The sequence below is a fragment of the Aythya marila genome (genome assembly GCF_965140915.1).
Source record: "Aythya marila genome assembly, chromosome: 7".
In the NCBI taxonomy this organism is placed as follows: domain Eukaryota; kingdom Metazoa; phylum Chordata; class Aves; order Anseriformes; family Anatidae; genus Aythya; species Aythya marila.
This window is the reverse complement of record NC_139048.1, coordinates 35921071-35937880: the sequence shown is the minus strand read 5'-3', so window position 1 is coordinate 35937880 and position 16810 is coordinate 35921071. Positions and strand designations below refer to the sequence as shown.

General features: G+C 40.6%; 1 protein-coding gene across 3 annotated transcripts in view; it reads right to left on the bottom strand.

Moving 5' to 3' along the window:
- ANK3 (ankyrin 3) overlaps positions 1-16810 on the bottom strand; it is a 350688-nt gene that overhangs the window by 48161 nt on the left and 285717 nt on the right. For all 3 annotated transcript variants that reach the window (XM_082764471.1, XM_082764470.1, XM_082764472.1), the window contains 3 exons: positions 15511-15617; positions 7882-8106; positions 4692-4846 (listed from right to left, as the gene is read on the bottom strand). In XM_082764471.1, coding sequence (XP_082620597.1) covers positions 4692-4846; positions 7882-8106; positions 15511-15617 — 487 coding nt within the window. The remainder of the gene's footprint in view (positions 1-4691; positions 4847-7881; positions 8107-15510; positions 15618-16810) is intronic.

Genomic DNA, 16810 nt, shown 5'->3' with positions numbered 1-16810 from the left:
TGAAGTTGCCCTCTAACAAAAACAAACAAACAAAAGACCCACAAAAAACACAGAAGATGAGCAATCTTAAACCACCTCTCTGCTCTCTGGATGCATAAGGAATGCAGTGTTAGCATAACAGAAGGAATGAAACAGGGAAAACTTGTCTTGGGAGAGGTCACGTTTCCTGAACACACCTGATGCATTTCACAACAAGAGCAAGCATCACTATTTTCCTCAACTGCTGACGCTTCATTCCTATGTAATGCATTACAATCAAAAACCTCAAAGCTTTTGTTTGTTTTAAAATGACAGAGAAGTATGCTTTACACCTTAACTTACAGGTAGGAATGGCAAAGCAGAGAAGCAAAGCAGAGGTTAATGGCCGAATTGGGAAGTCTCCCAGTGTCACTTTCCACGATTGTGCTAATAGTCCAAAGAACACCTACTGCTGCTGAGTTTTGGTATGTCAAGAGAAAGGGATTACACATACTCCTTGCACAGGTCTTCCCCAGCCTCCAAAGTCAATGGTACGCTTATCCTAAGGTGGCTGGAGGGAGTGAGTAGCCAGAGATGAGATGGAGAAAAGGAAAGAAGGGAGGAAAGGAAGATCACTCCTTACCCTCCCTCTAGCCCATCCCATATGAGTGTTATGTTATGGTTCCTGGACAGGAGAGAAGAAACCCAGCCATATTCTCCGAGGTCAGAGGTGGACCTCACGTAGGCTAGCTCAGGTCAAGAAATGCAAGCACACCAGTTTTGTCAGGTGAGCACCAGCTGTGGATCAACTTTATCTCATATCTGATACCTTTCATTTTTACTTTCCAATAAAGTAATACAGAGCAAGTGACTTTTACCTGGAAATGGTATTAGAGAAGACACAGAACACCTGGCTGTTCCAGGAGCTCCAGGGTGTCTCTGTGTGATCTGGGATCTTATTTCCCTTGCCAGGGCCTTAGAAGGAGTTTTGCTAGCTCACCTGTATTTAGCAGACTGAACAGCTCTCTGAGTTTTGCAAACTTCCTACACTTCTGACTAGCTACAGCAGAGCTGACCTTGTCTCTGTGCAGAGACTGAAAGATGGGACAAGCATAGGATACCAGTTTCCCCAGTAAACAGACATGCCCATTAAGAAATTGTTGCAATACAGGCAGGTCACACAGGAGGCGGTGCTCACATGCAAAAAATTACAGGAGATGGAGGGATGCAGAAAGGGGAAGGGCCAAGGATAAAGTGAGGGCATAGAGGCTTGCCTTAACAATGCTGGTAACGCCCCCTCCCAGCATCAGGGTTTACATACATAACTAGGTGCTTCCAGTGCCACAGCTAGCAAGGATGCCTCATCTTCAGATGAGGCAATGTCCCTTATGTGCTGCTTTGTCTGTTTTAGGACAGTCTCTTATCTTGGCATTCACAACATGAGGTTTAACAGCGGTAGTTTCAAAACTTTTCTTGGAAGTGTGGCAAAATCACTGCAGAGTGATATATGGTGGTATTTTAAACTTCAAGCATTAACAAGGTCATTCTGGTTTGATCTGTAGATTCAAAGAAGCATTTGTATAAGAACTCCTGCTTCCCATCTGCAACCACACTGTGCGGCTGCCAGCATATTGTAGCCACAAATAATTGCAATTCGTGTCTCATTCCATAATTTGCAAATGACTGTCAAAACATTCGCTGCCCAGGTGTGTGCATTTGTGCCCATGGTTTATCTACAGGTACAGAAAACTACCTGTAAAAGCTGCAAGAACGTATAAAGCAAATGCAAGTTATACATAAAAGGAGCCCTACTGAAAACGTAAGCTATTTGTAAGGCAGAGAGCTTTTTCCTTTTTTTATATATATATAAAGGCACGCACACATATATTTCACTTGACTTAATTTTAAATAAATATAATATGGTCAAAAGCTGTGAACTAGTACTCTTGTATTTGGAATCAAACTCTTCCTATTCCTAAAAACAACACAAATTCCCTGTATTCCATCAGCCCTGTATTTGCCCAGCACCATCTTTCAAATAAGATTACTTCAAGCAGAAACCTGATGACAACAAAGGAACTGACTCTTAGCATCATGGTTAACTATTCTTCCATGGTAATAAAAGCAAAGTTCTGCTATTATTTAATGCTGCATTTAATACCCTGAAGTACTGCCTTCTGCTCTGGATTATTTTGAGTTTGAGACACATTTTTCCAGCAGATGGTGCTGCTTCCAGTAAAGAACGGGCAGGTTTTCAGCAGTCCCCATGTCGGCAAAGGAGCAAAGATGTCCTTCCTCGTTGTCATCCCCACAGGCTGAGCAGCACAGCAAAACAGAAAAAACGGAACAGAAAAGCAGACTGCACCTTTAAAACAGTCAGCATATTAAAGATTCAAGAATAAAAGTCTGACTGTCCTTCTACACAGATAGGAAGAACTAGTGAAACACAGCGGGTCTAACACAGAACGGACCAACTGCTTTTAATAGGAAAACAGTCATTCCTGCAGCATGGAAACAGCCAGGGAATCATCCAGCATTTAGGGATGATCGCGCAGATGAATTTTGTTGCAAAGAGACATTGGAAGACTTTTTGAAACAGAAAAGGTGTCGTCTGAATGGAACAGAATTTTGTCAAGGTCCTTGTACTATTTTAATGAAGGTTTTGTTTTCCTAACTAGAGAAGAATTAAAGTAAAATGAACTGAACAAATGATCAACACAATGCTCTGGGTGTGACTGTAATATTTTTTCTCCTTTCTCTCACATAAATGATCGCCTGGGTTCATAAATGACATTTTTGTGGCTTGGCGTTTAAGGTGCTAAATATTTTCACTCTAAGGGAATAGCCCAGTGTCCATCACGCTTCCTGTGATTCACTAGCTGCACTTCTGCCCACTAACCTCAAACAGCAGCTCCCCAGAAGGGAAGAGCCACCTGAAATCCTCAACAATTGTACCCTGGCTCCAAACTGTGAAGATTATTATTTTAGGCTCTAAGTACAGAGGGCTGCATGCCCACTGCTCAAATTGTTCTTATTTATTGAGCCCTCTTTCTCTGCAAGATGTGAATTTATCCATACAGCATCCCAGGGGAGCTCCTCTGTTATCAATGCAAGCTGCAGCACTCCAGAACAGGGTTTTGTGCCTAGATTTCCTATCCCCAAATTGAACTAAGCTCAGTTTGAAAAGCACAAAAAGCAAATAATAAGCAAGTTGCTTTTCAGTTCTGACTACCTCATCATGGACAAGGCACAGATATTTCACCCAAGTGCCAAATCATTATTTTCTGTTTCATATGGTAGTGCACAGAGAAGCATGGGGTGGTAGTGAGATTTTTTCTTTCAGAAAGGCTAAAACTACACCTTTGATCCCAGTGCAATTCTTATCCCAGCAATACCATCCTGGGCCACACTTGCTCTTTTGCCTGCTCCAGTGCTTTTAGGTACCTTTCCGTGACAAGGTTTATTATATTTTTCCAAACCCACTGACCCTACATATTCAGTGTTTCTGTCCTAGTGCTTGATTGGTTCTATGATATTTATTTCCAAATAAATAGCTACCATTGTGTAACAAACAGAACTTTGCACTTGGTCTGTATTTTTACAGGCTCAGGTGCAGCTCAAGTACTTCAAAGTGACAATACTACACCCGCCCATCCTGCAAATCCCATTCCCAGGTGACCAGATCAGTAAAAATGCTAATCCCATTGCCCAGGGAACCCCTCACAACAGCACTATTTTCCTTTCTATATCCTCAAAGTTTGTCTTCTACTGAGGCTGCCCTCTTCAAACAAGGAAGATCAAAGACAGAGCCTGCTCACAGATACCCCTCGTAGCTGCCATCCACAGCCTGATCATTTGCTTCAAACACTTTGGCTGATAATGAAAAAACTTTCCTGCAGCTTGTGGAAAGCTCACCGCACCGCGACTTTCTGTAAAAGGTTATCCAGAGAAAATCCTGTGGGTAAACCCTTACAGAATGCAGAAGTCCTACACACAGGCTATTTCATTCACACTCAGATGCAAAGAGCTAGAGCAACGGTTTATCAGCACAAGCACTGAAAAACACTTGCTAGGAAAAGGAAGCAGTGGTGCCATGGGTTCTCTGTGGCCCCAGCCTGGCTTTGCTCACAACACGTCCACAGGGACCATCTGTCACAGCATCTTCTGATGAATTGAGTACAGCTGAGTCCTCTCCTCTTAAGGGACTCTCACATAAACGGCAACATCCACACAAAACAGGGGAGCCAGACTTCCCAGATGGGCATCAAGAAGCAGGTTATGTGTTTGGAGGAGGCAACCCCTTGGAAACAATACTCTGTCTAAGAATGATCTATAGGCTGAGGTCTACATCTGTGGGAAAGTCAAATAGAACTGGTATTTACTCTTTCCCCTTGGTTTGGAATGACCTTCACGTGGCCCTGCCTGAGCAGCAGAAACACACTTACCTCCAGCTGGGATGTTATTCTCAACTCTGTGCTGTAAAGCAACCGTGCAACTTTGCTTAAACTTGGCACGACTTCAGACCAAAGCTTACCACTCTTTTCAGGATGTCTCCAGGCCACTGCTGAATAGTTTTTCTTTACAATCCTTCCATTAGTTTAATACGTAACACACATTGTATTCCCCAAAGTCAGATATTCTCTGCGCTGTTTTATTTTAGGTTGCTTTAGTCTGCTTCTATTAGCAAGCCTGCACAAAGACAAGGCTTGCTAAAACTTTGAGAAAACGTTTACCTTCATCCATGCCATTGAGTATTTCAGTTAAGTCTTCATGTTTGCTGTCATACTGGTGTTCCTTCCACGTTTCACCATTTTCACTTCGAAGTACGATTAATTCTCTTTCCTTTCCTCGCATTGATCCAAAATGTGGGATTTCCACTATGACAGGGCTAGACAAAAAAGGAATCATATTATTTTTAAGTCACATATTTCCTCACCACCCTTAATTTTCCTATAGTTATTAAATCCTTAAGAAAACTACAGTCATTTTAAATTGTAAGTACTGTTACAGTAAAAATGCTTTTAAAATTGCCAAAGCTGCACAATCCTTTATCATTTAAACTGTAGATCATATATATAACTCAGAAACATTTGTATGTAGCTTATTTTTAATATAAATCTTTTGAAATAGTTACCTACGTGAAGAAATGGCTACAAGTTTTGCTAAAGACAGTTCTCCCTGCACATATATCCTGGCATGTGGGCAATCTAGCACATGCAGCACTGCTGACCTTTAACTGACATTACCATAGTCAAAATTTGGATTTGGCTTAAGTAATTTACAGTGGCCAAAGTCAGTTCAGAAATTGAATTTATGCAACAGCTATTGACTGCAGCAAGAATTGTGTGTGCATGTAGATTTTAGGCTTCAAACCAAGTCCCAAACTTTTCAAAGTTCTCCCTGGCTCTCTCTGTTGATGCAGCTCCTGTGAAATACAATAGGTTGTTTCTCATTAGTTTCACTTTCTGGTTCTCATGCCCAAAATCACAGCTGCAACATCTGTAAACATCACTGGGGAATGTTTAGATCTTTACAGAATGGATTCTTCTGAGTTTAGCAACATCATGACCACATTTATATTAGTTACTGTCAAACATTTTGGGGAAAGGGAAGAGAATGGGAAGGTGGTTAATAATACACCTAAGTCAACAGACAATGTACCTTAAACAGAGGACTGCAAGTGCATTACTGAACAATTATTGTGAAGAATCGACAGAAACCACCATTCACTTCATGTGCCATTCCTTAACAAAACAGACATTTTTGCCAAACACTTCACAGGCAAGATATGCATTTTCAAGTATGCTACGACAACTGACTGAAACCACGCAGTAAGTGAACAATTATGGATTATGCAGCTTTAAGACATTTAAATAGACAGTATCATTATTTTCCTACAGAGGTTGTAAAGGATTTCACCTCTTTGTAACAACTCAGTGAAAAGTAACACCACGTGATGGGAGGAGCATGCAGCACTTCCACAGTACGGTGCACCAGCAAGGTGCTTGGCTGCAGTAACCTATCGATTACCTGAGTACGGAAATCACAACAGCCATCAGGAGTAAAATATGAATTGGAGTCCAGTTTTCATGTTACATACCAAGGGAGGAAAGTTATATAGTACTTTTCCCAGTTAATACGCATTTTAGATACTTTTAAGAACACCCAGGCTGTTACTCCAATCTCAAGTTCTTTAACAAGAAAGAGAAACGTGGCTGCTGTCTCCCATCGTGTGCAGCAAGTAAATACCAAAAATTTGAATACATCGCTTGGTCAGATGTTTACTCTCTAGTTCAAAAGGAGTGTAAACTAAAAACTAACACTGTAGTACAATCTTTGCAGGCTAATATTTCAGATACTGTCTCTGTAAATATTTAGAAACCACACAATTTTGTGCATGACATTTAACAAGAATACTCAGTGAGAAGGTATTAAACAGGTATTGAACACCAAACACTCACCAATATTTTGAAAACCTAATGCAATAAATTTCACAATATGGCTTGAAAACAACAGTTAAAAATGTACAGAAACATTCTTACATTTTAGACCATATACTGCAGCTCCTTTGGGTAGCATACTTGGCTTTGTAAGTCTATTTTAACAAGATGCCTCTCGCAGTTTGAAAAGATTAATGTTTCGCCATTGTTAGAGTAAGTTATTTGCTCAATGAGACTTTCTTAAATAATCTTTCATAAATAATAGACTTTATATGACCACATTTTACAATGCTCTTCCCAAAACAGACTCACTCAAGGCCTGTAAATACCTTCTCTACCACAGGGCTGAACTTAAAGGACTGTCACCGTGTATTAAAATGTATTTGATGCAGTTGAAACACTTCAAATTTAAAAAATTACAGAAGCACAGAAGTTATGAAAGCAGAATGCTGGCAGTGAATTTTACATGCCTGTAAGCACAAGGTAGTAGCAGAGCTATATTAAATCAAGCCACTATGATTTTCTTTCAGTGACATAAATCAACTGAAAGCTTCAGAAAACTAAATAAATAAAAAAATAAATGGGAATAACAAAAAATTAGAAACAAAAGAAAAACTGTAGACATTCTGTATCTTTTCCATACATATCCTACCCAATAAATTTTGTTCCTTGTGGACCAAGCTGCAGGATTCGGCTAACCATGCTCTCGCCCTCATTTAGAGGGGGAGGAGTTTTAGGAAGATGCAGTTTACTGAATAACATCCATGCAGCAGGAAGAGAAATGAGAAGGGGAAATTAGGAACAAGCTGTCATTCCCGACAGAACCGGCAGTTTACACCAGGGTGCCACTCATGGTAATGAACAAAATTTATAATTAGGAAAAAAAGCCACATCATAGTGGATTGTTTCCCCTACTTTAAGCTTTAAAAAAGTCATTTCCTAGCATTTGCACTACTTGACACTCTCCAGTAAGCACTCCGCCCTCACTCGCAGTGGCCTTGCTCACGGGGAGGGACCCAGGCAGCTCCCAGCAACTCGTGCATGGCTCCTGCACGTACCGTGGCATAGGGAACAGAGTTCAATGTGGGTGACTTTAGGCCACATTTCTCCGACAGTGACATTACGCTGGTACTCTATGAGCAGGAGGGTCATAGCCTGTTTTGGGTTACAGGCTCAACTCCTCCTGACTTCAAAGAGAGGTTGCATGAGTAGCAGGGGACAGGATCTGGCCTTTTCATGGCTTTCCTTACCTTTGGCTTCACCCTACAACCATCACAGAGGCAAAGGCAAAGATCCCCTTAAAATACAAGGGCAATTTCAAGGTAGGAATGGCAATTTGGCATTTTTCACTATTTCCAAACCAGTAGCCTATCTTATACGGTCATATGAGGTAGAGTCAATGTTTAACTTCTTAGATCCACAGGATAAAGGAAACAGAAGATGCAACATGAGTGGAAACAGTGGAATTCATAAAACAACTCACCCTAGAAATTGTGCCCCTGCCGGCCCCATTTCTACAAGTCTACTTGCTAATCCTTCTCCTTCAACCATTGGTGGTGGGCTGGCCAGTTTATGCCTCTTCACCAAGCGGCAGGTGATACGGGTCGGTGCGGTGCACTTGCGTGGTGGGATGATAATCCGCATTCCATGATGGCGACTGCCCCTCATCGAGCCCCCCCGGGCATCAACCATAAAACTAACCAGGAAACTGTAGGGAAAAGGAAACATGTCAATGAAAACAGTCAAAAAATAAGCAAGAAAAAAAAAAAAAAAAAAAAAAAACAGCAAAAAGTCAGCTACCACAATCTTCAAAATATTATCGTAAAAGCCCTCCCAATCCCAGCTAAACTAAAAAGAATTTGAAGATTGTTTTAACACTTATACTTACACGTTAACTACTGGTTAACAAGAGCAGGAATTTCTCAAGGTCTAGCAACATATGGCAAAACAAACAGGTGCTACTGAGTAATTTGGATTAAAGAGCACACAAGTGTTATATTAGTAGTGACATACTGGAATTTAAAATCAGCCCTCTGTTACTGTTAGCTCTACTGCCCATAAATGAGTAACTAGCCTCACATGCAGAAAGGAACCAGACAGTGTAGAAAAAGGAGAATCAAAAGTGCTTATTGTTTTGGGGATCTCAGTCTTCATAATCTCCCCACACTCTCATCTGCAAGCACTCCGGGTGGCCGGCAGAGCAAACATGGGCACTGTGGGTAACAGTCCAAGCTATTAGTTGTTTTTACTGATGGGGAATGAGTAAGAATATCAGTAACTTTATTTAGTATCAGTAAAAGTATGTATGTATGTACTTTAAGTATGTAACTTTCTTTAGGCTGCTGGCACTCTAGAGGAAATCATGTCATTACTCCACTATGAAAATGACATTCTTTAGCAAAAAGCTACATTAGAGAAAAATCACATTTTCCAATGCATATTTTTTCAAATAACAAACAGTAAATAATTATATTTTTAAGTGGGAAGTGGGAAATTATGTATTTTATTTTTTATTTTTATTTTTAATGAGTAAATAATAATATTAACAAGAGTAACTGTTAATGACCATGGTTTATTTCAACTCTGAAATGATGAGAAGCCGTGTATGTGAAAAATTACTGTCCTTAAGAAAAGAACAGTGACAGGGAAATGGAGCCTCCTTCCAGGACCAGCAACGCACCTCACATTCTTTCAGAACTCTGCTGCAAAAGCTCCTTCCCATCTAAGTGGATCAAAACATGCAGGTTACTGCAGGGCTAAGCAGTTACTGACGGGCTCCTTCGGGGTTCAAAATACCTTCCCTTCTCTCTCTACTATAGGCTGAAGAGAGATTATAGTTTCAGATAGATGTGGTAATGGGCCAGCATCAATGGAGACATGAAGTTATGAATTCAGCCTCGGCGCCAATATTTTTTTGTTTGCTCCTTCTGTTTGGTATGCACTGACACAGCTGGCACATCTGCTGAAGAGTTTCATTATTTTCAAAGCTGTTGCAAAAACTTCCAGAACTTACAGGCTAAATCTTCAGATGATTAAGAGGTGAATCCGTTCAATTTCCTGGCTCCCTACTGTAAATTGAACTTAGGGTAAGAGCCAATAATCCAGGGGGGGTCGTGAAGATCCTTTAAAAAAAGACCCCAAGTGCTCTTAAATATGAATGTGAATTTATGTAAGACAGTTTCATTTGCTTTTGAGACCAGCAGGATACCAAAAGTACCAGCTGACATGCACTGGCCAGCCCTGCAGATAAATTGCATTCAAAGTCCAGCCGACGTGGGTGGGAAAAATCTGCACAAAAGCAGGAGCATAATCAAAACTTTGAATTTAGTGCTCTGTAGGAAACAGGCAGATAGGGGATGTGAGCTGTAAAGCAAATAAAAAGTTGTCCAACTGTATTACAGGAGGAAAAATGCTATGCTGTTCTTCAAGCCAAATTAAAATATGTTAGTAGAGATGGGAAGGTAAAACAGGCCTCTGAGATGACCCTAACTCCAATTTATCATTTTTTGTGCCCTAGATACTTCACGAGACTGAAGCATGGAACAACATTCACCATATTTTACAGGAGTTTTCATACAAATAAATTGTATCTGTATTTCTCTCTTAGATAACACCATGCACACCACTGAACAAATCCAAAATGTTGCCACTAGGGTACCCCAATTCCAGGTAAGAGGAATTACGTTTCAGTGAAAGGGGATCTTTGTTGAATGGTTAACCACTTTCTGCAACTCTGAGATCTGTATCGAAGGCAGTATTCCTGATATTTAAATTACAGCATAAGTAAGTTATAGTAATGTTAATATTTATAGATACAAGATCTTAGACGTCCTGCACACTTTGTTGACTGGAACCTTGTCCATTTGGTACAAAGGGGCTGCAACAAGCAGAGACAACAGCTGTAGAGCCGGGACCTTTGGTTCTCTTTGCTCACTGAGTGCTATGAGCCTGTCAGCTTGTGTATGTTGCTTTTTTTTTCCTCCCTCCAACTGCTCTGTACAGTGGCTGGTGAATGCTGAGGGGCTAAGGCAGCTGCCTCTGAGCATGTCAAAAGGTGGGCCAAGGTTGTCTTCAGAGCTGGCAAGGAGCCAGCTTGTGACTAGCTGTGAAGGGAGTTCAAGACAACCCGTTAAAATTTACTATGAAGCTAGGTAAAATACTAAATGGGGACTTACATTTTCCACCACTGGGAAAATACTTGAGAGCAAGCTGTTTCAGTTGTGCCTTGGAGTCCTCTTACAACTAACTGTACATGGTTTTGGTCTGCAGAGAGGACAGGGCCAACCCTGCCTAGATGGAAGTGCCCGGGGCAGCAGGGGCCTGGCTGGCTGGAGCATCCATCCCTTCAGGGCTGATGTGGCAGCAGCTCAGGGAGGCACATCTGCACGGTGCATCGCAGAGCCGCAGAGAGAGGCCTCCCGGGGAGTCTGGCAAAGCTGGGCCTGGCCTGATGGCTCGGTACAAGGCAGTGTTTTGGAGAGCTGCCTATCGTGTACGTGATTACTGGCATGTTACGCCAGCTCATAATTAATCAAAAAGGTTTTCATCTCATGCAAAAATGCCAGAGCTCCCACTCAGATAAGATGCCTCTGCATCCATACTATGTAAGTGATGAGAGTACGTAAGAGTAGATTTTCAAAAATCTAAGCACCTAAATCAACTGACTTAAATTAACCAAAAAGCAGAAGTATGTACGTATGAAATTTGGGCCCAGAGTTCTCAGGCACATTTATGTTGCAGATTGCAAGGTTGTGCAGAGACAGCTATGCTGGATTTGATGACTTACACTGGTCCTGCCTTGGCAGCCTGGGGCTCAGCACTGCTAACGCGCACTACTCACAGCATGGGGAGCTCAGTGCTGCACACCAGCCCACTCCCCACCACAGCAACTAGCCCGTTCACAGCCAGCCTGGGTGTCTGTCTACACCACACTGCAGCCTCCAGAGAAGACAAAACCCTTAGCAGATCAGCCTTTATACACGTTGATCCCACATAAAGGTAATCATTGTCAACAGCATGTTGTTTCTTTCTTTGTTTAGTTTTCAAGTTAGTATTTTATTGTCTGAAACAAGAGCAGTATTTCCAAACAGTATTTCATGCACTTTCTATCACAAAGATTAGTAGCCTAAATTAATGCTGCACTAATAATGGAAACTACAATATGATCTCTAAAACACAATGCTAAATGCTGGTGAGCAATTTCTACTGGCATACATGGAAGGGATGAGGATGTGGGCGGATGCACTACGGACATCTACGTACACTCTGACTGTGGGAAACAAGTTTAAAAAAACACAAAATGAGGATTCACAGAAAGGACAGAGTTATCACCTTGAATCATACTGGGGAAGTGGAGAGGAATAGCTGCAAAATAATTTAGAAAGCAAATGGGAAAAATTAATGTAAGATAATTAGAGGCAAGCAACAGAAAATATCAATAATAAGCGCAAAGGAAAAGTAACAATCAGAAAAATAACAAAAGCAACACATTTGAAGGCCAACTTTAGAAATGATTTGGCTTTTGCTTTGCATATTGTAAAATATGTCATAAAATATGCTACCCATGGAAAAAAAATATATGAAGCATTCATTTTCACTAGTCAGCACAAGTAATTTCTCAGTACTTTCTGAGAAAAGTAATTTCTCTGGGAAGTGCAGAAGTACATGGAACAGAGAAGAGCGCTTGTGATTTACTCAGGTCGGCAGAGAATTTATTGCAACAGAACTTCTTTAATTCCCCAAACATGGTTCACTGCGCCATGGAAAATCAGTTCTCGTGCTTTCTTACAGTTTTATTTCCCAGAGTATAATGTATAATATATGTATGGCAGGACGCCTGAAGGGTGTATCAATGATGGAATCATAAAATCTTGCCATTCATGCCACTGCTTTCAAAAAAGTTCTGTGTGTACAGGAGGTTGGCGTAAACTACAATTAACTTCAAGTATGACACCTTGCAAGAGTGGATCAAGCACTTCTGAGTTTCTCAGTATGGGAGAGAATATGACACATTAGTTTCTTTCTTTGAGCTCAGGAAACCAAGGAGTTAAAAAAGGCAACATGGAGAGAGCACAGCCACATTTCAAGGTGTACAAGGACGCTCACATCTGAAAGCTGAAGGCGACCTTGGTGATGGAGCTCGACCTTTCCAGAGGCCACAAGACTGCTGACACATTTCAGTGCACTACTTATGATGGACCCTGTTCAAAGCATATCCTGGCAAAACAACTTATTTGAACTCAAAAATAAAAACATGAAGCACCATCTTGGCTTAAAAAAAAGGAAAAACCAGAAGAATCAAAATTACTGCCAAGTTTTCCTTCTTTCTTCCTCTTTCACTGATACATTCCTGGAGATCCACACCCTGGCTCCCCAGAATTCCCCTTCTGCCTCAGATTAGAGATGGGAAGAAATGTTGATGCTCTCTTCTGATGGTGAATACAAGGGGAAAGGAGCAATGCGAGGGAACACACTGTGGAGGGACTGCCCCTGGCATGGCACACTGGGGGACTTGGGGGTATGAGGAACGCAAAGAGCAGCCCACGAGGATTGTTGATGGCTGGTGACCCTAGCTGCCACGCCATCGCCTACAGCCACCGAACAGACAGGGACAAGGCAAGGGGATGAAGCACCACCACCAAGCAGAAAAGGAGCTGCTTTTCAGAGAAGAGGAAAGTCATGATCCAATGCACATCAGATATGCTGAGCTACTGGCAGATGAAAAGGCAACATCTGTTGATTGCTCCTAGATGAAGATAATGAGGAAAATCAAGCAGTATCATATTATAATAGGGAGCCACAATAGAAAGAAAATAAACAATGACTTTTTTCTGAGAAAGGAACTGAGTCATCACAACATCATTTCTGATGGACTTTATCCATCAAAAGAAAAATGTGGTACGGCAGAAAAGCTGTAACTGGTGGCAGAATATTCTGGTGATCAGATTCTCTCCCTCACCACCTTCCCTACAGCCCCCCAGTTTGCCCCACTGCTGTGGGTCTGCAGCCCTTCCCCTCTGGGCAGCAGCTAAGGCCATGGCTGCACGAGTGAGGACTGATGTATAAAGTGAGCAGATCTGAAGTAGTTGATTCCAAATATCCCATGTCTTTCAAAAGAAGAAAGAGCCAAAATATACGTAACTTGACAAATTAACTGATTTGACAGGGTAACTTACTCAGTGGATGTATAGTAGGTCTGTTTCTTTATTTCAGTAAGCAAATGAAACAGCACAGATAAGGTAAGTGTACAATCACCTGAGAAACTACTTTGAAAGAGTTACCATCTGTGCTTTACTGTCAAACTGAAAGAAAACTTCCACCAGGGATTTCACTGTGTTGTCCTGGGCCAAGTACTGAGATAACATCTTCATTCACGGTTTGAGCACTGGACAGAAAGGGCTGATAACACTTTGGAAAAGAGGATCCAAATTAAAGCTATCTTGCTAAAATGGAAAAGGGTGCTGAAATCAACAAGTTGAAAGGCAATAAAGGCAAATGAAACATAAGGAAGAAACCAAACACAAGCTCGAAACGTAGAAAAAATACTAAGACTGCAGAATTTCAGAAAGGAACTAAGAAACTCTAGCAAATCACAAACACCAGTTAACAGGAGCTATAGCTACCAAAATGATAATCCTCACTGCAGTATTTAGATTAATTGTGTCATGTGTTAGATCAAGGAGGTAGTGGTCCTGCCCTACTTAGCCAGTACTGGTGCCAAAACTGGCTTAGAAATAATCTAACATCAAAAAGGGGAGAACCAGGAGACAGCAAGGAAGAATCTGGTGATATGTGCAAAAAACCACCTAGGAAAACATGAAAAATTATACTTTACAAAAGAGAGAACTACACATCTTGCAAAATACAAGACATTGCAAAGAGACAAGTGGGATATTATTCTCCATGACTATCATGGACAGGACAAGAAATAGGCTTAAGTCACAGCAAAGAGATTTTAAGATGAACATCAGGAAAAGAAATATTGCAGCAAAGGATAGCAAGCCACTGAAGCTGAGGGACTACAGACCCTCTTTTATTTTAAGTGACCATGAAGAAATTGAATGTATTCCAGGAATGGCTTGCTTATATTTTATGCTGTTATAATGCAAGTGGATGGCCTAGCAGCTCTCTGAGGTCCTTTGCTAACATACCCTTCTGTGCTAACCAATAGATTGCAGCTTTTCATTCCACAGCTCCTGACAGTTCAACCCTAGCACTGACCATGTGCAGTGTTTTATTAGATCAGGACCTACGAATCCATCATTTTTTATTTCTATTCAGCTCTATCAGGTGCTTACACTTAACTGTGGCACTGTAGCTTTGGAGCTGTGGGATTTGCTGTGGAACTTGTGGCCTTGCTTTAAACTAAAATCTTTTGGTATGTGCTGAACATATTTTCATTATAAGAATGGAATTAGTCAAAATTAAAAAGGACGTGTAATTTATGTTCTGATCTTGAAAATTTTATAACAAATATTTATACTAGATAATCTCAGATGTAACGATTCCTTCCACCTGCGTATTTGTTTGTAAATTTTAAAACACACAATCCAAAATTACTCTTACTACATTTAAATCAAGTGTATGTGGTACTTTCAAGAAGCACTGTAAGTGCAGTGATGACTCGTGAGTAAATAACTGAATTCGAACTACATATTTTGGAGAATAAACAGGAGTCTGGAGGTATAAATAAAATAAGACGTTAGAGCCCCCTATTTTTTCATGTATTGAAGAATAGAAAGCATAACATTCTATCTCTGATTTCGTATTTCAAATAATTTAATACAATTCAAACAAAATGACCTTGTGACACTTAAAAGCAAAGCATAAGCAACAGAAAAAGCAAAACAAGACTACTAAAGAGAAGCCTGTAGGATTACAATGTTTTTGGCATTCAGAAAATTAAGTGCAGAAGCAAGCTTTTGGTTTGATATGCAAGAATTTAGCCTGACTCCCGTTATTAAGCACCCTCATTGAAGTCAGTACAAATTTTGCCACTGGCTTCAACCAGAGCAGGAACAGGCATGTTATCAGCCATTACAGCAGGCTGTATTCTTCAGCTAACAATACATTTCCACATTTAAAGATAAAGGAAATCTGTTAAGCGACCTACCCAGAATGGATGGGACTTGAAACAAGGTTAACATTGTCCAAGGTGTCTGCAGCCCAGCTGTAGTGTCTGAGAGAATCAGAATCAAACTCCCTTTGAAACGTCAGGTGCTTTAAAAAAAGAAACACAACATTGAAATTTAAAATTAAGATGTAAAATGTTTGTCTTAAATATAAGCTTGTTAATATAATTCCATTAAAACTCAATCTGTCCCTTTTCCACATAACAGTGCTGACATCCCAGCTGTTAAATTACTAGAAATCCCATAGCAGAAATTTGGATTCCACAGAGAAATTAATCTTCCACATCTTCATACTTTCAAACCTTCTTTTTGTCTGCTTTTGCCACTTCCTTCAGTTACAAGTATGTCTCTCTCCAATCTTTATTTACATGTGAAAAGCTAGAGAAGACTATTACGATTTGTACTGCAATCATACACCATACAGACAGGCAGCATAACATTCCTGCAAAGAAAATGCCATTGGACTGACCCTTTAAAAGCAAAGCTTAGATCTGTACAATCACCACCATGGACACCGTTCTGGAGTGCCGCTGTCCCTACTCACCTATATAAAAATAGTTTTAACCCTGTGGAGCACTGGCACAGCTGTGCTATAAATAAACTGCCCCATCTGACAGACATCAAGGCACAATTTGTTTCTGACTGTTCCCTGTGGACACATGCACGCACATGCAGGCATGTTGTGTCCCACAACAAGGTCTCATGCTATACATCCTCTTATCTGTAAAGCAAAGCCATTCTAGTCAAATATATACGGTTTTCCCCCTAGAAAATCAAACAGATTACATCTGTAGATACTATACGGCCATATTTCCAGGGTAATATGAAAGCTTCTGAACCTTTTAAGGAAGCACCATGAGAAGTTACATCAATAAGACTAAGTCAAGATACTGTCATGCACAGACCATCTTCAGCCAAGACAGCGTTAAAAAATGTCCATGCTTCCTCTAGGCAGGTTATTTCTTGCTCACAGGTAAATGCATCTAGAGAGAGCAGTTAGCTGCTTTTTTCCTCATATACTGTGAAGATGAAAACCTCGTGGGCTGTTTTCAAATTAATTACCATTCCACTCAAACCTGAGCCAAACGCGCTCTTCTACACAAGAAAGTTTTATAACTTCCACCTTTTATTTTTTATTTTTTAATTTTACTGTACTTTATTATTTGCTGGCATGCAAAGGTACTGTAAATGAACTATTTGAAATGGAAATATCAGCATTAGGAGTAAATCTCAGAAAGCCAGTCATAAACATATGAAAATACTTCTGTTCAGAAGCTTCCA